The sequence below is a fragment of the Lingula anatina genome, chromosome 9, assembly GCF_051362555.1.
Source record: "Lingula anatina isolate TDL-2025a chromosome 9, LinAna3.0, whole genome shotgun sequence".
Lineage (NCBI taxonomy): Eukaryota > Metazoa > Brachiopoda > Lingulata > Lingulida > Lingulidae > Lingula > Lingula anatina.
In genome coordinates, this window is record NC_141775.1 from 11,761,237 (window position 1) to 11,786,374 (window position 25,138).

The 25,138-nt window shown below is 34.1% G+C and overlaps 1 protein-coding gene across 14 annotated transcripts in view; it reads right to left on the reverse strand.

Annotated features, from left to right (window-relative positions):
• Positions 1-25,138, reverse strand: part of LOC106173481 (uncharacterized) — a 56,706-nt gene that overhangs the window by 5,337 nt on the left and 26,231 nt on the right. For 4 of the 14 annotated variants that reach the window (XM_086995209.1, XM_086995213.1, XM_086995214.1 and 1 more), the window contains exons 3-23: positions 18,929-19,065; positions 18,589-18,635; positions 17,350-17,447; positions 15,966-16,083; positions 14,874-14,906; positions 12,847-13,213; positions 12,193-12,360; positions 11,307-11,433; positions 10,739-10,939; positions 10,259-10,479; positions 9,634-9,784; positions 8,898-9,109; positions 8,513-8,606; positions 7,842-7,992; positions 7,361-7,514; positions 6,487-6,510; positions 5,007-5,105; positions 4,450-4,527; positions 2,753-2,881; positions 1,254-1,286; positions 52-189 (exon numbers count right to left, since the gene is read on the reverse strand). In XM_086995209.1, the coding sequence (XP_086851335.1) occupies positions 52-189; positions 1,254-1,286; positions 2,753-2,881; positions 4,450-4,527; positions 5,007-5,105; positions 6,487-6,510; positions 7,361-7,514; positions 7,842-7,992; positions 8,513-8,606; positions 8,898-9,109; positions 9,634-9,784; positions 10,259-10,479; positions 10,739-10,939; positions 11,307-11,433; positions 12,193-12,360; positions 12,847-13,213; positions 14,874-14,906; positions 15,966-16,083; positions 17,350-17,447; positions 18,589-18,635; positions 18,929-19,065 (2,780 nt within the window). Of the gene's footprint in view, positions 1-51; positions 190-1,253; positions 1,287-2,752; positions 2,882-3,147; positions 3,214-4,015; positions 4,079-4,449; positions 4,528-5,006; positions 5,106-6,486; positions 6,511-7,360; positions 7,515-7,841; positions 7,993-8,512; positions 8,607-8,897; positions 9,110-9,633; positions 9,785-10,258; positions 10,480-10,738; positions 10,940-11,306; positions 11,434-12,192; positions 12,361-12,846; positions 13,214-14,873; positions 14,907-15,965; positions 16,084-17,349; positions 17,448-18,588; positions 18,636-18,928; positions 19,066-25,138 lie in introns of those variants that run through there. The other 10 variants (XM_086995211.1, XM_086995216.1, XM_086995220.1 and 7 more) reach the window with 8 other exon arrangements.

Here is a 25,138-nt window from a genome sequence, read left to right on the forward strand (position 1 = left end):
GGGTTAGTGTCTTCTACATTAGATAAGATGAAAAGAAATGTGGCATCTCACCTTCAGTTTATCTTTCACAGAGATTTCAGTTGCGTTGTAACCGGATAGAGGGCGCTGGGGGTCAGCAACACCCCCAGGTAGGGTCTGGCTTCTCAGGCGCTTTTCTCTTCTCTCCGTGACTTCTGTAGACTCCGTCCTCTATAATAATCCAACATAAAATCAGTGAGATAAGACAGTCACCTTAAACAACCCCTTTCACATCTGTTCTAAGTTAGAACAATTCTGATCTAAAGAGCATCATCATTCAACTTATTTCATCTACGTAGGGTGTAAATATCTGGGATGGAGACAGGCCTTTAGAAAGTAATTTTGAATGGAGGAGGGTTTTTTAAACAATAGGTAGACTTTTCAGCCCCATAGTTCACCCAAATGCCATAAAATCTAAATTAGATTTTAATTTTGAGTGAACAATCATTTGCCAAAAGGGTGGTTCTTTTAAACCCTTCAAACTTTCCCCCTGTGGATATATTGGGCTTCAAAGCCCTACTTCACCTTATACACAGCATTTATAGTAGTTTGTTATATGCTTGAAACTGTTTTAACTTAGAACAGATCTGAACAGATCCATCAATACAAAATCAGTGAATGACTAAGGCTAAATAAACACTAAAGATGTTATGAATGATTTCAACAAAATCACTTGGAATCACTGGGAATCAAACAAAATATCTTGTAACGAATTGTGCCACCTTATTTCAAAGTTTCTTTAATTAATGTAATATCACATCAAAGGTTCAGGTTCTTTGTGCTAAACAAGCAGATAAAATTTAAGTAATTGGCCACCTAATACTTCTACAAGCTACATTAAACAGACATGTTAAATACAAAAACAACATCATTTCTACAACTAATATAATTGGTAGACTACAAACATGCACCAAGACAACAAACAGTGAAAAAATAATACAAATTTACAGTGAGACACTAAGATGTCACTCCTACAACTATAGTTAATTTTATATCTCAGTATTATGAATCTTCGATGATTTGAAGATAATTCAACATCACACATGCATTCAAATTTCAGTAGTGTTGCTTTAAATTATTTTAAATGATCTAGTGAAGTCTGTGGTCATTAGAAAATTAAGTAAGAGACACACCACATTAAGAATCAATGTTACAACAGCTCTACAATAATTAGTTTACAGTTAGCCATCTAGTCATGTGACATTTGGTCATGTGATCTTGGTCATGTGACCTACCTGTGAGAGTAAACTACTGGATAATTGCGGGTTCTGTCGAGAAACAAACAATGACATACAACTATTATCACAGATGTACAAAGATATGGTTACACAAATTTCCCCTATTTATTTGAAAGAAAACCCAATTTTGGGTACAAAATCATTTAGGTAAAGGGTCAAGGTCACTAAACTGCTCTGACAGAACAAAATGTCCATCACTTTATGTTTTTAACTTGCAATCTTCTTCCTTATCACAAAGTAGTAATTTTATTAAACATTTAAAGTATATTTACTGAAACACATAGATCATGAAGGTTTGGACTGGTGTACATATAATTTCTTAAGCAGATCAACCAACAAGTGCTTTTTATTTGTGAATCTGGTGAAAATTTTTCAAGCGATTCTCATTTTTTAAAAATCTAAGCACCTTTTTATAGCTTTATCTTGTATTTCAAAATCTGTTCTTACACACGCAGAAATTAATATATTTAACATACTATTTTTTTTACAAATGCATTGGGTCTGGATCATGCTAGCACTATCATCATGGAAATTCATACAGGATTTGGATATTCTACTCTGAATTGTCACTTACATTCATAAAAGAAAAATCGACATGCAAAAAAACGGATTTTAAAGTGTTAAAAAGCATATGACTGGAAACAGATAGAAGCCCAATGCTGAAACTAGGAAATCAGTTAGATGAAGGTTCTGCAAAAAAGGTGTCTGCAAACCCTAGGACTGAGTGGAAATGCTCCATGCAAACTACGCTTACGTAGGTGGAATGATGTAGGATACCTGGTTTGCAGTATAAGGAAAGACTTTGGGTGAAAACTAGACTAAGTCTAAACTTTTAGATCAATCATTTAGTCTACTTTCACTTAAAAAAAGAGACATAGTAACATAGTATTAACAAAATATTGCAGCTCTTAGTCTGCCTCTTTATGTGCCATCACTGGTGCGTTGTTTGACGAACGTTGATATTTTGCCAAAGGGCTCTGTTTCTATACATTGACCAAAGGTGTCTTGTTGGACCATCATAATTGTGAAGGAAGGTCTTTCTTCGTTGTCTGTTTAACAGAGCATCTTCATCAGTAAATGAGGCTATCCAGATGAATGGCCTCTATTCTGGAGATATGCTTGCCCCCCCCCCCCCCCCCCCCCACACACACACACACACACACACACACACACACACACACCTATTGCCTTAGGAAAGGCAGTTATAGGTCATTTACTGTTAGACATGTTAGGTATGTCTGTTACACATCCAAATATTGAAGGTAAACCATTCAATAGTAAGCTGTTGATTGAAGAAAAAAATCCTTTTTCTAATAAGATAACTCAGTAATGAAATTCTTCTCTGATCTACCTATTTTGTAGACACTTTTTCATCCCAAACAGCCATGCTGCTAATTTGACAGTCAGAAGGGGGGAGGGGCAGTGGCATCATAATTAAGGGTGAAATTATTGATATGCAATGAGGCAATGCCACCTCCAAAGTCAGCATGGCATACCTGTATGGTTTCTCTGACGAACACCTTCCTCTTACTGGCGGGAGACTTGATCTGAGTGATGCTCCGTCCAATAGTCTGTCTGGCCGCAGCACGCGCCACGTCAGGAATGGTGGACTTCAGCTCCGTCTCCTAAAACATTGATAAAATTGAAATTAAGTAATTAATTAAATTTAATTAAACAAATTAATTAATTTGAAATCAGTTAAATATATAACCAGGAAAGTAGGATTTAAGCTTTCTGCTAGAATAAGGGATAGTTATTAAATGTTGAATGAAGTTGACGAGAATTATCTTTATATCTAGAGAGAAATCCTTCCTAGCATCTTCTTAATCTTAACAGTAGGTACAATATGCATTAAAATGCTAAGGCCAACTACATATATAAAAACAACTCGTATAGATGCAATATTTTATAATGAAAAACAATAATAAAAGTGATAACAACGTACTAGTAGATAGCGCTGCATGAAATAAAAAAGTGACGAGGCAATATGTAGTAAATGTGGATAATCATTTATGTCAGTGATCATAACATTTACAACACAACATTTACAACAATATATGATATCACTTGGTGAAACATGTATTGTAAAATATACATCTTAACTGCCATACACAAAATAACAGGTGACAGACCAAATTTAAAAATCAACAAAAAAGACAAATTAATTTTTTTCTGAGTATCCTTGTAAAAGATACTGAAGAATAACATTTAAACATTCAAAATATTTAATTCTAGTGTGTTGTTTTATTGGTTTCACCATACCACCTTTATGGCAGTGTGTAACAATGTCATGTTTAGGGAGTGATTTTTGTGATTTCTTAAAAAAACTGAACCACCCATCAAACATTTTCACATTATTTCTCCAAACACTTGTCATAAATTCAAGCAAGCTACTTGAGCATTCATATTTCAACATCTATTCTAGGCATGACTCAATATGTGAAAAAAAAAACACCTATAGAAAAAGTATATTTCTGAAACAAAACAATATCAAAAATGGCAGATATATATTGCACAGCGGCTTTATAAAAATATTACACCCATATAATTTTTGCATTCAGACTGTGTACAAATCTAAAAATGAACTCATATAAAACTAAAATAAGTGAAAATGAAAATGTACTATCAATAAGTGTAACTGACAATACATTTATTGAGCAAAATCAAAGTGATACTGATAATATATGAGCTAAATAAAAGTGAAACTTAAAGTATATGAGCTAAATGAAAGTGAAACTGATAATATCTGACCTAAATGAAAGTGAAACTGACAATATCTATCATTCCCTATTACCCACCTCAATGCTAGCTAATCTTGGATGCTATAGCATAAGTTTTAAGAAAAGAAATTCATGAAAAATTATTCAGTTGCAAAATTTATGGGAACCCGATGTTTGTCATGAAGAAAAAATTGTGGTCGTCAACGGGACAACATCAACTTTTTTCTTAAAGTCAGTCTGGGTCCTCTAAAATTTTGAAAATAAGTGAACAATAAAAAGTTCCATCTCAGGTCAGTGTTTTAATGGACACTTTGGCCACAAAAATATAACAGAGAAAACCTTCTTATTTCCTTCTAAAATCATAACATAAATTTTCAAATAAAATAAATCACCTATAATTAATGGTAAAAAGTACTAAAACTATTAAGAAAGTTATCAGATATCAAATAAGATTCAGATTAATGACTATTTACCATGATTTTCTGCTTCACTTTTGCTGAGTTAAGCGATTTCACTGGGCGTAAGGGGCTATTTGAAGAAGATCTAGAATCCTAAAATTAGAGGCAGAATGTGTTAGAGAAGACAATGTGTTTGAGGAATGTGTTAGAGGTGACACATGTTTATTGCTACAGTTTGACAGCTGTAAAATACTAAGCTCAGGGATCAAAACAGAATGCTGAAACAGGAACTGAGCCTTTTTTTTTCTTCAGAATTTCCCCTTTTTCAAACATTTTACACCATATCGAGCAACTTTCTTACAGTTTAAAAGAAAACCCTCTCAAAAAGGGACGTTCCCATCTCACAAAAGATAAGGGCAGAAAAGAAACTGTGCTTTTATAAAACAGAAATAAGTGAAATGTGTCAATTAATTAACAAATGAATAGTATTAGTTTATTATTATTGGCAGTGGCTCTCTTTTAGAAAGTTATTTGGATTGGAAAACTCAGAGAGGGTATGGTAGTGCAGACGAGTATCTTATACTCTAAAACAAAGTGTGTGCAGCATTTTCCATATTCTGAAATTCACCTACCTTGGAATTCAGCTTCATTGTCATTTGGCTGACGCGTGATGAGTCACTCACGTTGCTCCCCGTGCTTGAGCGTCGGCGTGCAGCAACAGGACGCAGCTCCTGGGATAAAGACAAACCAAATGTTGAAAATGTGAACCTCTACGATTAGCACTGTCTATTAAATTAATTCAAAAGATTGAGTTAGAGCACAGGTATAACTAACAAGTTTAAATATTTTACGATTGAAAGGCTTTACAGAATAATCTGTAAAATAAGCTAAGTTTTAAAAATTAAACACAAATATAGAAATTTAAGTCAACTAGTACAAATATTCAAATAGCAATTTGTTCCAACTTAATAGTGTTTAAAAAAACCAACATCTTAATTCTTTAAAAGAAAATAAAATGTAGCCAAAACCAATCAAGACAGTAATAATCAAGCATTATTATATCAGCCCTAGAGGAAGAAACACTGCATCAAAATTACCCAGTTCATAAAGCATAGGGGGAAAAAAAGAATATTCCTGTCCAATGTTTTTATATGTGTGCTTTGCTTACACATGTGTTATGTCACATACTGTTTTCCTAAAGATGCAACAGCTAAGAGGACTTGGCTCTTAACACCAAGGCCCCAATACCATTTAATAATCTGCAAGCTTAGATCTATAGCAAATAACTTTATGGAGAACAGAATGACTAAGACCTTGCTCCCATACTAACATCGACCTAGCTGGATTGATCCATCTCCAAGGGGTTCTTGCTAAATTGCATTCAGTTTTAGTGGCTTAGATGTCTGGCATGCCTACTGAAGCTGCTAAATGATAGTTAAAAACACCTAACAGCTTTGGCAGATGTGACAGACATTTAAGCTGCTTAAGCTGAATGCAATTTAGCACGAATCCCTATGGAGTTAGGCCGATCCTGTTAGATAGGTTTAGGTATGGAAATGGGGTCAAATAAGTCCCCAGAGCCAGAAAGCCATGCAGCACTGTGCCTTCTGTATGATAACTGTGCTACTTACTAGCATAATGTGATACATCTAATACTAATACTAAAACAGTGGATATGACTACTACTTTCCACTATACATGTATATCTTCACCATCTTTGGTTTGCCCGGTAATTGATAACATGCATGCAAATTGGATAACAGCCACAAAATTGTGGATGATTTTGTTTCTTGATGAAAAGTTACAGGTGTAAGGTTAATGAAGTGTTAATTCAATGTTAAATACTCCAATGTTAACTTGGGTCACTATAAAGTCCAAGACAGCATAACTCTAACAGTTGAATTACATTTCAAACACTTAATATCATTATCAATAAAAAGACTCTAATATAATGCCAAATATGAAATAGGAAAAGTAATGAACTCTAAAATATATTATAATGTTACAGATTGAAATGAATAGAGTTAGGCTGTCTGTGATAAAAGGTTAAAACTGTTAGTGACCTAATAAGATGGCCTTGACCTCTATCAATGACCTTGACCTCAAGCTTACCTCTACTTTTGCAGCAACTTCAGGCTGTTGAGATATCAATATTAACTGTGAGTTTACAGTTACCCAATACTAACTACTGTAAATCCCTTATTGTGCTTTGTAGTTAAATAACAGTGGTTAATATTCTTAATTTATCTAATAAATCATTTATAATTTCTTTTTTTCTTTCAAAGCTGTGACGAGGTGAAGTTTATACCATTACGCCCATGCCATTTATTGTTGTTGACACATTTTTTAAAAAAAATTGTTTAGTGATAATTTCGACATAAATGTCAGTGAAAACACACAGGGGTGGTATGCATTATGCCTGCACCAGACGGTAAAAACCCATGCAATTTGTCTACAACATTCTCATAGTCTTTTTAGGGAGTGAATTCTATGGGTACACAGTGAGAATTGAAAAGGCTTTTTATGGGGGGTGGGGGTGGGTTAAAGAGGGAAGTGGGGTTGGAGGGTAACATCTGAGGCCTTGTACATATAAGATGTAAAAAAAAACTCCTATTAAAAAAATAAAGTAGCTTAGGCAGAATAAAATCCATATTTCTTTCTACCCAGCAGCCCCCTTTTAAAGTCTAACCACTTCAATCACAACTTGTGGGCTGGACACAGGAGAAAACACTAAACCAGATACACCACCAATTGTCCAAAACACAAAAAGAATTTAGATAAAAATTGACAACATAATCAAAACAGCCAAAAAGATTATTTCTAGTTTGAAAAGTGCTTGCTACAATCATCAGTGAAACATCATTCAAATTGCCATCAGCATTTCCATGCACAAATATGTTACCTTTTGTAAAATGTCTCTCCAAACCATCTACAAATTCTAATAAAAAATTTGTAAGTGATGCTAAATAACAACCTCAAAACCCACCTTGTTTCTCTTGAGCTCTTCCAATTTTGTCTCACATTTCAACAACTCATCAGAAGCTTCTTTGAATTCGGCATCAAGCTGGTTATACTCTTCCTCCAAATTCTTCCGCTCCGAGGAAACCTTACTCTGGATCTTCCTATCTCTTATTAAGTTTCTAAGAAATTTGGAAGAGTGACTTATGTACCGTCTTTCAGAAGTAGTTAAAATATTAATATTCAACTGACTTGAACCTTTATCTATGGATTTAAAAACAAAAATAATAGATTAACTCTATCAAAACTTTTATTTATGAAAATTAAAATAATCCATTCTGTTCACATTTTTATAATAATATCAGTAATTACCAGAACCTCCCCCCTCATGTCAAAAATGTCTTCACACTGTCCACATATTTTGTGACAAATGCTCTGCTAAAGACACCGATGCCAAACTTTTTTCCCTTAAAACACATAATTAGGAGACTTCAAACTTAATGCCCTACCTTTTCCTTTTCACCTGCCCAACCTTTTTCCTCCAATCACTGATGGTGTTAAGCAACTCTTCGAGACTGTCTCCAACAGATGATATTGAAGAATGCCGAGAATTCGAGGCAGATGATCTCCTAGAATTGTTATTTCCATTCACTTTGATTCCTGGAAAAAATTTACATACTTGTTTAACATTAGCAATTATATCCTTCTAGCATTTTTAAACTATTTTAATTTTTTTTCCTTCGCAAAACTTTCAGAATTTCAAACAAGTAGAGAACTGATCACTATAAAATTTGCTCAATTCACAAGTAAAAAAGAGAAAGTCTGGCATAAAAAGTAAAATGCCATTAACTTATTACAATCTTGGCATGACAACAAATGTATTGTCCTTAAAGACTCTCTATTCCTACTGATATTATATAAAATACAGTACTTTGTTCACGTCCAATTACTGGTGTACCTCCCCCAAATTATGTGACAAAGGCTTTTTATAGTATAGGGTCACCTGACCCACATGACACAAAAAGGGCGCTAACACCAGATATATGAATTCATTACACTTATTTATATACTGTTGTTACTTATACTAAGGTATAATGGGCTATTATATATTATTATTACTTTATGCATGTGAATACCATATTACATTATAATAATAGAAATAATCGTTATCAGTTCTCACCAATATTTGCATTGATGTCCACTTTGGCACTGGAAGATGAATTACTGGAGCTCCGTGGTCGATCCATGGCCAGTTCGTCTATATCTAAGTATTTCTGGAAAAATTACGAGTAATTGTTCAAGTGAAGTTTGTTTTCAAACTCATATTTATCTTGACCCCAATATGCAACGACCTTGAAAGTATCTTCTGATGACCTTGGCTTTTTCCTCTTATAACTTTAACAAAGCATGATGACCTTGACCTCAACCAAAGTTTAACCAATCAAAAAGACTAAATCTAAGGTTTTCAAAAGTCATAATTACTTATGTTTAAAACTTTTATTTAAGAAATCTAAAAAAGAGCAAAGTTTCTTTTTTAAACCTGAACATATCTTTTACAAACTTACTTCGCTTGTAGACTCCAAGCTTGTATTATAGTGATCCCCAAACACATCCAGATCCTCGTATGTCTGTTCATACGCGTGTTCATAAGGATCTTCATCTGGTCTGGAGGAGGTACGAATGTTCAGGGAGCCGAAACTTCTTTGTATTTGTTCGATGTCATCATAGAGGTATTCCCCATCACTGCTCGTTTCTTCTTTAATAGCACCGCTTTCATCTTATGGAAAAGAGCAAACAGCAGAGTAAAATTTTATGCCCCTGTCATCATTTTTTGGTTATACAATTTAACTTTTATTGTTGGTGAGAAGATCATGATGATCAAGTGACAACATCCAACATTTAAATGGCATGTCAAGTATGCTATAGTGTCACATTTGACAGTGTGGTAGGTCTGTAATGACGTCACATAAGACACTGACAGTATGATTGATTGACTGATTGACAGTACAAATGCCAGCACCTAAGGTCTGACAGAAAAAAAGAACTGACTACATGCCAAGTATGACATGTGACATGCATGAAATGTGACAATATGACGTTGGCCTAGGTAATATTTTACGTGACAGTATGTGTAAGATGTAATAATGTTTTAGATGTAACAGTGTGTATGAAGTGCTAATGTTAGATGAGAAACTGTGCAAAATGTGATAGTGTGTTAGATGTGACACTGTGTAAGAAGTGGCACAGTGATAAATGTGACAATGATCAAGTCAGTTGGCACAGCAAAGGTCTAAAGCTCACCATCAGTGGCTGGTAACGCCTCCTCATACAGATTGCTCTTCCTGCTTCCAGCGCTACTGCTAGACATGGGGGTCTTGGGAGATGAGAACGCACAACCGGTTTCCTTGATAAGTTTAGCCAACCACCTTCCTTGTCTCAGAGTATTGCTAGCCTATTGAAATGTTAATAAATTTCAGTTAAAATCAGGGGCGTAACCAGACCTTTAAAAATTGTACGCACAGATTTTGAAAGGTACGATTATATTCCTTGAAAAATACACTGAATTTATGGAGAATGATATCATGGTTGGCTCAAAAAATTGTACGCACAGTGCATCCGTGCGTATGCCTGGTTACGCCCCTGAAAATGTTAACTGTCCATATATGTATTTACATTGCACTACACATTTTAATATCTTAAAATCTTAACTATTTATTTACTGACTTTTTTATCTTCTTCTGTTCACTTTACTCATGTTAAGTCTACTGAACATTTTATAATGATATAGATTTTAGACTTTAAATAAATATCATTATAATTATTATTATCTATGTATTATAATTAAATATGCAATTAAATATATAGCCAAGATCACAATGGTTTGTGTGTGATAAAATGTTCTAGTTGTGACCAAGATTGTACTCACCTCTATTATACACTTCTCATAACCTCCCTGTGAGATCTTTATTGCAAGTTCCTTCCCAGTTTCTGGTGCCTGGGAAATTTCACAACCATACAGCGCAAAAACAAACTCTGGCGTCTCGTCATTACTTTTTACATAGCACTCGAGCATGCCGTGTCGTATGAGACACCAGCGCTCCGCCCAATCTGGGTTCTCACTGAGACTGCTCTGGACATTGAGGTGACCTGAATAAAGATTTTGAATACCTCATTTTGGTGAAAATGAAACATTATTTTGGTGAATATATCAAATAATGAGTGGGTGAAAGTTGTAAAAACTGAAAATCTTGGAAACTTAGCTTTTAATTTCTCATTGCATTTGGACCATGTGAAAAACAAAACAATGAAATGAAGACTGAAAATCCTGAAATAAGGCATAATTTGACCTTCAACTATTCTGACCTTAACCTGAAATGACCTTGTCTTAAAATGACCTTGACCTTACCTGACATTGAGACATCTGTATCACCAGCCTCTGGGTCCATACTGATTGTATCCAGCGTATCTGATATGTCGTGGGAGCACGTGATTGTTAAATGTTTCTTGGACTTCTTTTTTCCAAATGTGCCAAAGAAATGACTGGCTCGTTGCCCAAGACTCAGAGAAGACTTTTTGGCATGGGTGCGGAGTTCAGCGCCATTGGTTTCTGAAATTGTTTTATAGTTTTGGTAGAGGTTATAAATTCATTTTTACATCTTACAGAAAATATTGATGAAAGCTGTGTCATATCATGTGATTTTTAAATCAACATGTTCATACTGCAAGTTTAAATTTTTCAAGGAAATAATCACTTTATTACTACTAATACAGTAACTGCTACTACTGCTACTACTACTACTACTACTACTAATTATTACAAAAGTATTAAACATTATTTTGCCTAGCACACTGAATTTCTGATATTATAAGCATTAATGCATTTTTTGAGTCTGCTTCTTTTACAACAAAATTGCACTAAGCGCAATTTTTCTACAGAAAAAAAGTATCAAGGTCTGGATAATTTCATTGTTTACCTGATTTCCCTGGGGTTGGCTGCTGCCCCGTTCCCGTAGAGCAACCACCATCAGATTTATACCCAGCCTCTGTGTCAGTGTGAGTTTGAGCTGAGTGGGGCTGGGATGGTGCTTCTTCAGATGCCACCTATTTATATTATTATTATATATATATATATATATACACACATATACAATATAATATATTGTCAATTCAATTGGAAAAAAGTGCTCCACCCATAGTAGCTGGGGATCTTATAAAGGAAAATTTCCCTGCACACACACATATATTTTTATGAAAAATATGTTGAATTTTGAATATTTAAAGATGCATTTGAAGTCAAATTTTTGCCACCATATAGTTTCAAATGCCACCATATATTTTCAAATATTACAACTTAGAGAAATACCTAAGGATATCATTCCAACATAGCCGAAAAATCATATCTGAATTGATATTTTCTGCTTACTTTCTATGCTGTATATAGCCACGACAGATAAGCGGGGCAGATAGGTGAATGATCTTATGACCAAAAATCACTCGTATGTGGAGCATGTCATGTTTGACTCACAAATATTTCAACTAGGGGCAAGTATGACAACCCTATGCCATCAAAATGTGTTTTCGTTAATTTTATTTTGGGATCACATCATGTCATAGCATTACCTTTATTGATTATAATGACAGTTTTCATAAAACTTATGTAAAGAAGGTAATTTGCGAATCTCGGGTGCATTAATATGCTTATAAAATTGTATAATTTAATGTCTGCCAATTTTCGTTTCTGGTTATATAAAAATAACATCCCAGTCATTTTTTTAAAATAACAAACGAAGAATCTCAATGGAGAGATAGCAAGGTTACCATGGTAACTAATATAGCAGTCACCATGGTAACCGTACCTACCTTAGATTCAGAAGGAGTGATATTGTAATGGCTTGCTTGGTTGACTAGTACACTTTGAGGTGGGGACCCCTCTTTGCTTGAAAGGGGTTCAACAGAGGTGCGATCGAAACTCATACTGGAAGCTGACGGTGGTATATGATCCTCCGTAAAAGCAGCAGTGAGTAGGGCCTGAAAAAACGTAAATTAAGAGATACAGACCCTTTTTTTATTTCAGTTTATGCATGTTATAGGTCCTGTGTTACTTTACAACAGTTACCCCTTTCCAGGAATATAGAAATATAGTTTTGATACAAAAAATGATAATAAAATAACAACAACAATCAATCAATCAATCAATAAATGAAATATAAAAGAAAAAAGAAAAAATTATCAATCCATCATGAATCAGCATATAATAATATATGCTGCATGATTCAGGGGCGGAAGGAAGCGATCTTCTGGGTCAGAATTTTACACTGACACTGACACTGACAGGCATATATTTTTTCTGTCAGAAGATTATTAAAATTAAAGAATGGATCAACAAACATAACTTGGAAGACTGTCAGGAAATATCTCTGGATTTGCCCCTGTGATTGCTGTTACAAACAAAAACGCATTTATTTCACAAGATAAAACCAAACACACGCTCTAATTTTTAGTAATCTCTTTTACCTGTAACCATGAGTCTGTACTGTCCTTCGTCTCTCCACTGAACCACAGTGTCTCACAGCCAGGGTGGGAGATTCTTAAAACGTGATTCCTTTTCCCCTCCTTCTCCATATAAATAACATCATAACCTTGTAAATGTAGGTCTATAATTGCCTTCATGTCTTTCTCGTTTTTATAAACTAATAATCTTTTGTCACTTATTACGCAATAGCGTTTTGTCCATGTAAGTTTTCCTTTATGATACAGATCACCAAAGTGGGTGATATTTTTTAGAGTTCTAGTTGTGGTTGTGTCGCTATCAGATTCTCTGCCCTTTTCTTCTCTTTTGGTGTCCTTTTCTTTACTCTTCTTTTTCTTTTTTGATCGAATTCTAAAAATAAACACAAAATATATAAATAAACAAATAAATGAAAGACACATTAACCAGAAGGCTGTTGTTCTAAACAACTATTTTTAATGTCTTTCAGTTTACATGGCATATCTTAAATAAGAAATTTATCATTGACCAATTTTTCAAGCCAGTGAGGTAATTATTACATATGCATCATACTACTAGTATTCTTTTCAGTTTCTAATGAATGGTGAAATTTTATACTACAATATTAAAGCAAACTATTTTATCTGTTTATCTGCTATCACCGAAACCCATTCCATGTGAATTTCACACATAAATCACAATTAAAGCTGATACCAATATAACTTCCATTACACTTGAAACACAACAATAGATGGCAGCCATATCTCAGACCCAAAATGTACATAAAACATGTATCAATTAAGACAGTATTACCAACCCCCTCTACAGTGACATTTTGCCCCACCTGTCAATATAACATTTATTTATTGCACCACACTTTTTGCAGCAAAGAAATTCTTTACTGTCCCCAGAACACACATTTTTTATGTCCATGGCTAAGAGCAAACATTTATACTTCTATCTATAAAATCAACAATCTTGAAGGATTTATTCAATAATAATCCAATCAGGGATGTGATTTTTTTATGTGTGGGGGTGGGGGGGTGGGTGAAAACTGACAATGTTTTGCAATTATCCTAGAAAAGTTAGAATAATTGATTAAGTTAAAAAGTTGATATCCTGAAAAAACAAAAATCACATCCCTGGTGTATGCCATGAAATTGCCATATTTGTGCACGAGAATATAATTTATAAACAGTAGTGACTGATTATTAGTAAGTGGCAAAACAAGCAACTATTTAAGATATTTCAGTGATGTGAGTATAAAATGCTATCTTTACTAGTAATTCTGAATGTAATTTGGACATTTGGGTATTTTCAATACTTCTGAAGTCTGTGATGATTCATTTTAGCATAGGCCTACTGGCCCATCATCTTTTTTCAACACCAAGATCTAATTTATTTTGGCCCAAAGTAGAAACAGTGACTAGAAACCGAACAAATTTGCAAAACGTTACTAGCCCTAATGCAATTTGAGTTGCATTTGGTATAGGACAAGTGTTAATATCACAGACTGCTTTTGTGAATCTCAGTTATTAAGAAAATATTTTATTTCATTTTTGACAGGGATGGTTTAAGACAATGAAGGGGGGGTAAGGACAGGATTATACCCTGAATCTGCCCTATGAAAATATGAATGTTAAGGTAACCCATGTAGTAAGTAATAAAACAGTGTCAGTTTTTATATGTTTAGTTACATCAGTGAAAATATTATTGTTTAGGTGAAAAGTGATTGCTCAACAATAAGATCATAACAATAAAACAGCAACTTTGGAGAAAGGTTAACATTAACTATGAAGTGCAAACCAGAGAAGGAATGGTCCTGATAGATTTGGTGAATCTTCAAACTTTAAAAATTGGCATGATAAAATAGGTAGCCTTAAATCCAATTTTTACTATCAGGACCTTCAGAAATACTAGTGTCCATAAAAGTGCAAATCTCTAGGTTAAAAATACATTTGACACCACTCAGAAACCATGTGATTTCACATTTGGGTCACGTGATCATTTAAATGGTCATGTGACTGACTCAGTGGTCATGTGATTCACTTACCGTACAAAGAAATCTTCAGAGGGTAAAACAGGGCTAAGGAAAGAACACGCAGAATATAGACTGTTGTTGTGGGGTTATTATGGTGTGCTTCAGTAATATAATTCTAATGGTGAATAACCCTGAGATTTCTTAAACATGGGTCTTGGCCAGTCTGACAAAAAAACTTATGCCCGTAAATTGTTCAAAACTTTTCAACCCAAAACTTGGTCTTATCTAAGTATAAAATAAATCTTAATTAGTGGTCAAAAATCTTGGTCTTATCTAAGTATAAAATAAATCTTAATTAGTGGTCAAAAATCAGTCTGAAATACTCAATAAGTCTGGTTACCGTAGGTTAACATGATAGACTTAATTTCAGGCAAAAGCTGAAGGTCTGTAACAGATAATTCCAGTATAGCTTGATCAAACTGAGCTTCTATGGATCATTCCAATCCAACAGTGGCCTATATTCTATTCAGTTCCAGGCGAACCAATCTGGGACCCACAAATACCCATATTCAAGCTACACTAGGATCCCATCAATGACCCACAGTGGATGCATATTGTCCCCAGATGGGGATGCTAACACGGGAAAGGAGGAATTGTAATGTGGGACTCAACAGTATGTGTATAATATTGTGAAATAGACAGACAGAGTTCTTTTCTATAAGTTCAAGAATGAAGATGCATTAACCATCACCTTAAAAAGCCAACCTATCTAACAGATATGTGATATCTTAATGAAACACACCCATTGGAAAGTGTACTTACAATCATGGCATTTCAGGAACTTAAACTTTTTGATATCATTTTTTTTATTTATTGATTTTAAAGTTATGGCAGTCTCCATCATTGAAGGGATTTATTCTTAAAATGACCTATTTTTAAAAAACCTTGTTTGGTTTCATTTTCTTATAACATGTAACAAACAAATAAATTCTTATACTAATAATTACATACTACTTAATCTTATACTGAAAAGTATAATTTAGATTACTTAATGCTGAATGCTGATGAATTCGGGCATTTCACTTTACTTTGGAATTGATTTTATGTGAAAAACAGACACACTGTAAATAATTCCCATTTCTTCTCCATTGTTTGGTACCTTACCTGGGAAGTGGAATGTCTTGTTCATTAAGGCTAGGGATACGCTCCATGGGAAATGGGGAGAAAACATCGCCGTCCTCTTCATCATAGGTTTCGTACGATGTGTCGCTACCTCCATCATCTATAAATAGACAGAATTCTTTATTATTATACAACACATGTCCTTATATTCTTTTTGTATACTGTATAATCATTCATTTACATTTTTAGGTAATATAAGCTATTTGTATATTTTTTTTTCATACTTAGGTCATTTCTTCATTTTATTTAGTTCCACGAGTGTATTGTCCACTTATGATTTATCTAAATGGATTTATGTTCTTTAAATCTTTTTGTATAAATGTTCATTTATATCTCATGTGTAATCGAGGCACTTCAATATAATTGCTCATTTATATTCATGATAAATTGGAATTTAATTTCTCATTTTTTGCATCATTACTTATTCATACTTATGCATTTTCATTTGATTTGATGCAGTGCAAATGCATTTTCTAAAATTATCTTCCTCATGCTTATTAAATTAAGACAACTACAATATTATCATATAAGTTAACTGAGCCTCTGCATAATTCATCGAAATAAATATTTAATAGCAAAAGAAAAATATATTCATATTCTGGCAAAAATTCTAGAACTTATGTTGGTCTTGACATCTCAATAGATAATATAATTCCCTATCAGCTTTAACCCCATAAACATGTCATTTTAGTGGTAACAGGTTATAACATGGACAGTTTCATCCTTTGGTTCATCTAAGATCTTATCAGAAATAAATGCCTAGCACAACTTAAAATAAAATTCTGACACTGCCTTGGTTAACCTCAGCACAGTTAAACAAAGTCATGAATGCAGCCACTTGTGTCAATGTGTTACAAATTGTAGTTCCTAAAACTTATCTACATGATCTTAGTCTGAACAAGGTCAATCATTTCTTGACAAAAAGAGATAAGTAATTCATACTCACTGTATGCATGTTAAACCACATATTTGTGTGTGTGTGTGTGTGTGTGTGTGTGTGTGTGTGTGTGTTTGTTTGTTTTTGCCAAATAATAATTTCAGCATATCAGGGCAACATAAATAAGAGAAATACAAATTGGAACCTGAAGGCTACTTGGATGCCTCTCTCCCCCTTTCCTTCTCTTAAGTCAGATTCAATCTTGCATGCAAAGAATTTTCATTTACAAGATAGATTATGGATACAGTTCTTTGGCTAATTTTTCTTTTTAGAGTGGATGCAAGTCAGCATGTAGCCCACATGTGTTTCTCTACTCAAAGTGAGCGAACAATACGTCTGAAGATGTGGGCATATGGGTATGTGTGTGCCTGCAAGCGTAGACACAGGCACAGGTGTGTTTCTACACACGTATTTCAAGAGATATCCTACCTGTCTGGTCTAGCCCCTCCTCTCTCTGCAGAGGTTCCTCGTACAGATCTTCCTCAAGTCCGCCTCCATGGAGTGAGCCATTGGTACGAGGGAGGTCACTAGAGAACAAAGATCACATAGATTACAGCTTCAGCTTGAAAATGCATACAGCAAAATAAATAAATAAATAAATAAATAAATAAATAAATAAATAAATAAATAAAAGAGGGTGTTGACCATCATGATGTAGGCATATATTTTTGGAGAATATGACCTGAATATGACACAGCCCTACATCCACACCCCTCCGTAAAAAAAATAATAATAATAATAAATAAATAATTAATTAATAAAATAAAATAAATAAAACAGTGACAGAACATTTATAATAGAAATTCACTTAAATAATAAGGATTGCAGGACAAAAATTTGCTTATTTTTCTCAATCTGCCTAAAATCCATTTTATGTTACATTATTTCATCTCTTTTTCAGTGTTTGGTTATCAAACCATGCATCCATATGATATAATATTAATATAAATAATAGCAAAGTCACTGAATCATATTACAAACATGGCTGTCTGATTTAATCATGACAAAAGCCAATAAATACCGCCCACCAATAAAAAGTTCATACTGTAGGGGCTTCAAAAGCGTGTATCTTTCAATTAAGTCGTTCTGGCCACTCCGAAATGTTTACATTGTATTCTATGGATGGCAACTTGTGAGTGTTCAAAGACTATATGGGGGTTGACTGTTAAATGGGAGTTCGCTATCTTTATTGTCGTAATTGGTTGGCCATACATGCTTGTCACATTTAACAACCCTCCTCCAGTATCTTAATCTCTTAATCTCTCATTTTCAGGTTGAAAGAGTCAGAGAAACATTTCTGAGTTTTAAGCTGCAAAGTCTGAGGATCACTCATAAAAATGTACTGCAGATTGCTGAAATCAATTTTTGTTGTATCAAAATATTGCAAAGGTTTGGTGCAAATTTCGTCAACAGGACACACTAATTTATAAAAAAAAAGGTAATTTTAAGTTTTATATGGCATGTAATTAGATTTATATAAGATGAATGAGTTTGCTTTAATTGAGAATAAGATTGCTGTGTCTTGTCATGACATCAAATGTGACAGAATCCCATGTATGGCACTGTGTTAGATGTGACATTGTGTTAGATATGACAATGTGTTAGGTGTGCCAGTGTGTTAAACATGAGTGTGCTGGGTGTGACAGTATTCTCTGTGAGATCACTTACTCAGCATCTAAGTCATCATATAGCCCAACACTTTCTGCATCACTATACTGAAAGAAGAAAAGAAAACATCTTCCAAAATAAATCCTGACAAAGAGTCCATAGAAAAAAAAAAAACTAAAAGGTAACAATTATGTGTTATTTCAAATGGCTTAAATTTTAGACAATCTGATTTAGCAAGTTTTGTTACAAGTCCAGTCTAAACTACTTCATAAGAAGATCTATTTATTGTACACACTTAAAAGTGAACCTGGACATATTATAGCAAACCAGTCAAAAATATAGGGATATTTTCTTCCCAGAAAAAGGTAACTTAGGCATCACATGAATCTATTGTGCTTACTGGGTTTTCATCTTCCTTTTCCTTCGCTTTTCGAGTTGAAGCTCTGGAAATCTGTCGTTGTTTCTCTATAAAATCTTCCTGTTCTGGCTCAGGAGGCGGAGGGACTTCAGGAGGTTTGGGTGGAGCTCTATGGAGGCCTGAAAAATAACAATAGACAATAAATTTATCATAATATATTGCAAGAAGAAAAATGGAAGCTGTAGGCCTTATAAACAGCGTTTACTAACACTACCCACAGATCTCTTAGCACTAACGCCCATATCAATCACAAATCCCATGAATTAACCAACACACCATTCAATCATTTAGCACCAACAAAGCGATGCCTAACACTAACATTCATCTGCTCTGGTAGTGCTGGTGAATTTGTGGATTAGGTGGTTAGTATGTGTGTCAGTACTAAAAGATCTGCGGGTAGTGTTAGTAAATGCCTAATCCATTTATAAAACCTGAGCTGGAGACACAGTCATCTCATGACAACCGTGGCCTCTGAAAATATTACAACTGATGAAGACCCGTAGCCTGGGTCTCAAAACCAGCATAAACCAGCTTTTTTATTTTAGTATTTCCTTGAGTGCTGCTTGTCATGTGTGAACTTCAGCAGTATTTTTGACTAAAATTCACTGGATCAATCATAAATGTTAGACGAGTATATCAACTGCACCATGCACACTTCTGTGAGAGCCATAAATCATAACGGCAGGATACAGTGTGGTGAACACCAATCCAACCCACCACTGTTGGTTGGAGTCCACAAAATGTGAAAATATTGAGAATAAAAAATAAAGAAGTTGGCATTGGCCTGAAGTTCAACGTACAAACTTCCAAACCAGACCACTTTTTTTGCTGAATATCTACAATATCTACTAGAAATTCTTTCAACTTCAATCCTAGAATATGAGTTAAGTATAAACAAAGGACCACACAATACCACACTCAAAGCCCACTGATAGAGTAAAGTAGATTTGTCAAGTATTCTGAAAAATTTATTCTCCTTGAAAGAATTACTTGCTCCATAACGGAGACAAATAGAGGTTCTTGGTATGAAGTGCTTGTGCTTTAGTACTCTTTGTCAAGAATTCACTGAGTGCAGACGAATTGTGCAGAAATATATCGATTTCAGGGCAATTTACATTAAAAAATCATATATATTTTCAATACTGAATACTATGAGTACAAAGAAGACACTGTGCTTGATAAACTGGTTTTGAAAAGAATAATTCATTTTTTTAATATGTATTTCTGGTCCCTATGCAGCTGCCTATAGTCAGAGTAATCTGCACGCCTTAAGTGGAAAAACTGGTGAAAAAATTCTATACTCTATTAGAATAATTCAAAACAAAAAATAAAAACAAGGCAGCAAAGCTGTCAAATGTACAGACAAAAAGCAGACAATAACAATGCACAAAATAGGCTTAGTACTGTTAATTCTGATGCAAAAGTACATTATGCTTAACTGCAAATTCAACATCAAATTTTAATTATGCTCAACAGGTAATACCCATGTAAGTAAAATGTGTAACAAGCATAAGGCTTCAGGCCCATGGGTGTTCAAGTTCACACTTTGAAAATGCCAGAATGAGAAAAATGAAAATTTCACACAAAACTGCATAACTTCAATAATAAATGATAACCCAACTGAGCTGGCTTTCTAATTTGAACTGCATGCCAATCCTAAAAATCATACTTGTAAGTTAAAAATAATAATAAGTAACACAGTTTTCTTTTCATAATCTTAGTAGTAGCAGTGCAAAAAGATTTTTGTCAATTTTGATGTAACATTACATAATAAATTACAGAATAATTATCATCATTTTTTGATTATTGACTATAAATAGGATGGACATGTAGAAAATATGATTACCATTCTGATTCATGTCCATGGGAGCTCTGAGTCCCACAATGAATATGCCAACACGATAAAAATTAATATTTCACTTAAATGTATAACTTCCAGAAAAAGAAGCCAATTAGACTGCTTTTCCAACTCAGGGTGCATTTTAGTCCTGTGTTTCTTTTTTGAAAGTTTGACAATCATAAGTAATACTGTTTTTCCATAATGGTCATCATAGCAGCATCACCAAAAATTGTGTTTTCTTCTATTTTGATGCAATGTTACATAATGCTTAACAGCATAATGACCATCAATTTTTAATAATAAAATATACGTATCATGGATTTTCAGAAAATGTGACTAGCATGGCTCTTCAAGCCCGTGGAGGTTCTAAGTCACACCTTGAAAACGGCAATATGTGAAAAATTAAATTTTCACAAAAAATGTTTAACTGCCATAAAAATTTACCAAACAGACTGCATTGCCTACTGAAGCTGTATTTTAGTCCCATGTTTCTTTCCTGTTAGTTTGAGAACAGTAAGTGACATGGTTTTTCTTAAATGGTCATCATGGGAGCAGTGCCCAAAATAGGGGTTTCTTCAAATTTTGATCCAATATTACATAATGTTTTACAGCATAATGACCATCCATTTTTCATAATAAATTATACCTGTCATGGATTTTAAGAAAATGTGACTAGCATGGGTCTTCAAGCCCGTGGAGGTTCTAAATCACACCTTGGAAATGCCAATAAGTAAAAAATTAAATTTTCACAAAAAACTGTTTAATTGCCAGAAAAATTTACCAAACAGACTGCATTGTCTACTGAAGCTGTATTTTAGACCCATGTTTCTTTCCTGTAAGTTTGAGAACAGTAATTGACATGATTTTCCTTAAATGGTCATCATGGGAGCAGTGCCCAAAATAGGGGTTTCTTCAAATTTTGATGCAACATTACATAATGTTTTGCAGCATAATGACCATCAATTTTTAATTATAAAATATTAGTATCATGGTTATTCAGAAAATGTGACTAGCAAAAGTCTTCAGGCCCATGGAACTTTTAAGTCACATATTGAAAATGCCAAAATGTAAACAAGACAGCACTGTTCTGAAATGGGTTTATTTCCATTTTTAACACTATTTTAACATAAAACAAAATAAACAGTTTACTGCCATTTTTATATGACCAATGAAGAAAATTGATGAGATGGGAAAAGTATCAATAGAACAGTGTTAAATGTCCAACTTCCTCCATTCTGAGATTCTGAACATAGTGGATGAATGCATCTGACAAACTGCAATGATATGAGTTTATTTCCATTTTTGACACTTTATTACACAATACACGATAACAAGTTTACCATCATTTTTACATAATCAGCTAAAAATGTTGTAAAGATGCAGGAAATATCAAACAAACACTTTTACATATCTTATTAGTTCAATTATGAGACTGTTAACATGCCTAAGAATTGAATCTGTGGAATTGTGAAAAAACAGCATAACTCCTAAAATAATGGCCCGATTATACTGATTTTTGAACTCAACCTGCACTTTAGCAAGACTGACCACTCCTGTGAGTACAATGACAATTGGCCGATCTGTTTTTCTTATATTGTGTTTACGGTGTTGCATATATGCTGAAAAAAGTGAAAAAAAAGCATAACTTCCCTAAAAATTACCCGATCATGCTGATTTTCGAACTTGACCGGCGAATTATGAATATTCATCAGTTCTGTAAGTTTCAAACCAAAATGTAATACAGTTTTTCACTTACCGTGTTACGGTGTTGCATATATGCTGAAAAAAGTGAAAAAAAAGCATAACTTCCCTAAAAATTACCCGATCATGCTGATTTTCGAACTTAACCGGCGTATTATGAATATTCATCAGTACTGTAAGTTTCAAGCCAAAATGTAATACAGTTTTTCACTTATCGTGTTTACGGTGTTGCATATATGCTGAACAAGACAGCACTGTTCTGAAATGGGTTTATTTCCATTTTTAACACTTTTTTAACATAAAACAAAATAAACATTTTACTGCCATTTTTATATGACCAACTAAAAAAATTGATGAAATGGGAAAAGTATCAATAGAACAGTGTTAAATGTCCAATTTCCTCCATTCTGAGATTCTGAACATAGTGGATGATTGAATCTGACAAACTGCAATGATATGAGTTTATTTCCATTTTTGACACTTTATTACACAATACATGATAACAAGTTTACCATGTTTTTTACATAATCAACTAACAATGTTGTAAAGATGCAGGAAATGTCAAACAAACACTTTTAGGTATCTTATTAGTTAAATAATGAGACTGTTAACATGCTTAAGAATTGAATCTGAGGAAATGTGAAAAAAAAACAGTATAACTTCTAAAATAATGGCCCGATTATGCTGATTTTCGAACTCAACCTGCGTTTTAGTAAGATTGACCACTCCTGTGAGTATAATTACAATTAGCCAATCCGTTTTTCTTATATTGTGTTATCAGTGTTGCATTTATATTGAAAATAGTGAAAAAACAGCATAAATTCCCTCAAAATAGCCCAATCATGCTGATTTTCGAACTTGACCTGCGTATTATGAATATTCATCAGTTCTGTAAGTTTCAAGTCAAATGGTAAAATGGTTTTCCACTTATCGTGTTATCGGTGCTGCATATATGCTGAAAAAAGTGAAAAAACAGCATAAATTCCCTAAAAGTGACCCGATCATGCTGATTTTCGAACTTGACCTGCATATTATGAATATTCATCAGTTCTGTAAGTTTCAAGTCAAAAGGTAAAATGGTTTTCCACTTATCGTGTTATCGGTGCTGCATATATGCTGAAAAAGTGAAAAAACTGCATAAATTCCCTAAGAGTGACCCGATCATGCTGATTTTCGAACTTGACCTGCGTATAATGAATATTCATCAGTTCTGCAAGTTTCAAATCAAAAGGCAAAATGGTTTTCCACTTATCGTGTTATCGGTAAAAGTGCACGGCGACGGCGACGGCGACGACTGTGACGACGGCGACGACAGACGCAGATGATGGCTATATGTACAGACACATCTGTGTCTGTACATAAAAATGTATGTTTTACAAATGCATTTACTCTGATACAGAAAGAAAAACTCAGTCTTATAACCCACAATTAGTAAAGACCAATGAGCATGGCAATAAGAATCAATGGAAGCCATTGTCTGAAGGGAAGACATTCTGTAAATGTTAACTCCTTTGGCCGTCTGTCTCTCAGCCAGTTTTGGTTCTTACTCACACAGAAGACAGAACAATGGCTAAGACCATTCTTTTCATTACATCATCAGTAATTACTACTACTGTGATTCTGCCAACCATCTGTGGTTATTTTTTTGATCCAAACAATACCATAAATCAACATCAAACAAGGTTCCCACAGACAATGGATGTCTTAATATTGGATTAGTTCTGATTGGTTCTTGCATTGATGTGGTTTTCACTGCCATATCTCATTTTTTTGTGAAACAGTAATTGGTTCAGTTCCAAAGTATATTGTAGTAGAAACCATTTATAATTTGACTGTTATTAGTGTTGAGTCAATGGTGCAAGACCCCTTATATCATTCCTGTCATCCTGAGCCGAAGCAAGAAATTGCAGAGCACTGCAAGAGCTAGCACAGACCTCCTCAAAGAAGAGAGGCAATACAAGATTGCATTCAGAACTATGGAATAGCAGATCTGCAGATCAAATATGACTGACCCACTCGAATGCTTGTTGTGTACTCCCCATAGGGAATCTATTCAGTGTCTTTTTGGGAGTTAAAGCGCAAGTTTTTTAAGTGGGTCGCCATATTTCATACGCAGATCGCAGCTAGTCTGCTGTTAAGAATGCGGTCCAAGATTCTTTAAATATACCCCTTTTAGATTAACCTTGTAATTATTTTTTCCTACACAACTATCTTGTCCTGAAAAATTCACCAAAATTTGGAAATAACTTATATTGAGATGTCTTACCCACTATCAAACAGACAAACCAACCCATAGAAATATAATATTTACTGACAGTTTACTGACAGAGGGAAAAATGTGACAAGAGAAGTCAGATATTTGAGGGAGTTGGTATCAGACTCTAACCCAGCTCCAAATGAGAGGTTATATCTTAAACTGTACTAGTACACACATCATGTTTTGGAACATGCAGAGAACCAGACGCTTTGGGAGTATCCAAGCTATTCATGCGAACACATCCTAATGAGTGTTTGAGCCACAAGCAATCAATACTCTACTTAAGGGTTCTTTGTCTTATTCACTTGAGACATTCCATGCTGAGAACTGACACTTTTTTTTATACCAACAAGCATTTCAGTGATCATCTGCAGCTATGACAACCGAGCTATTC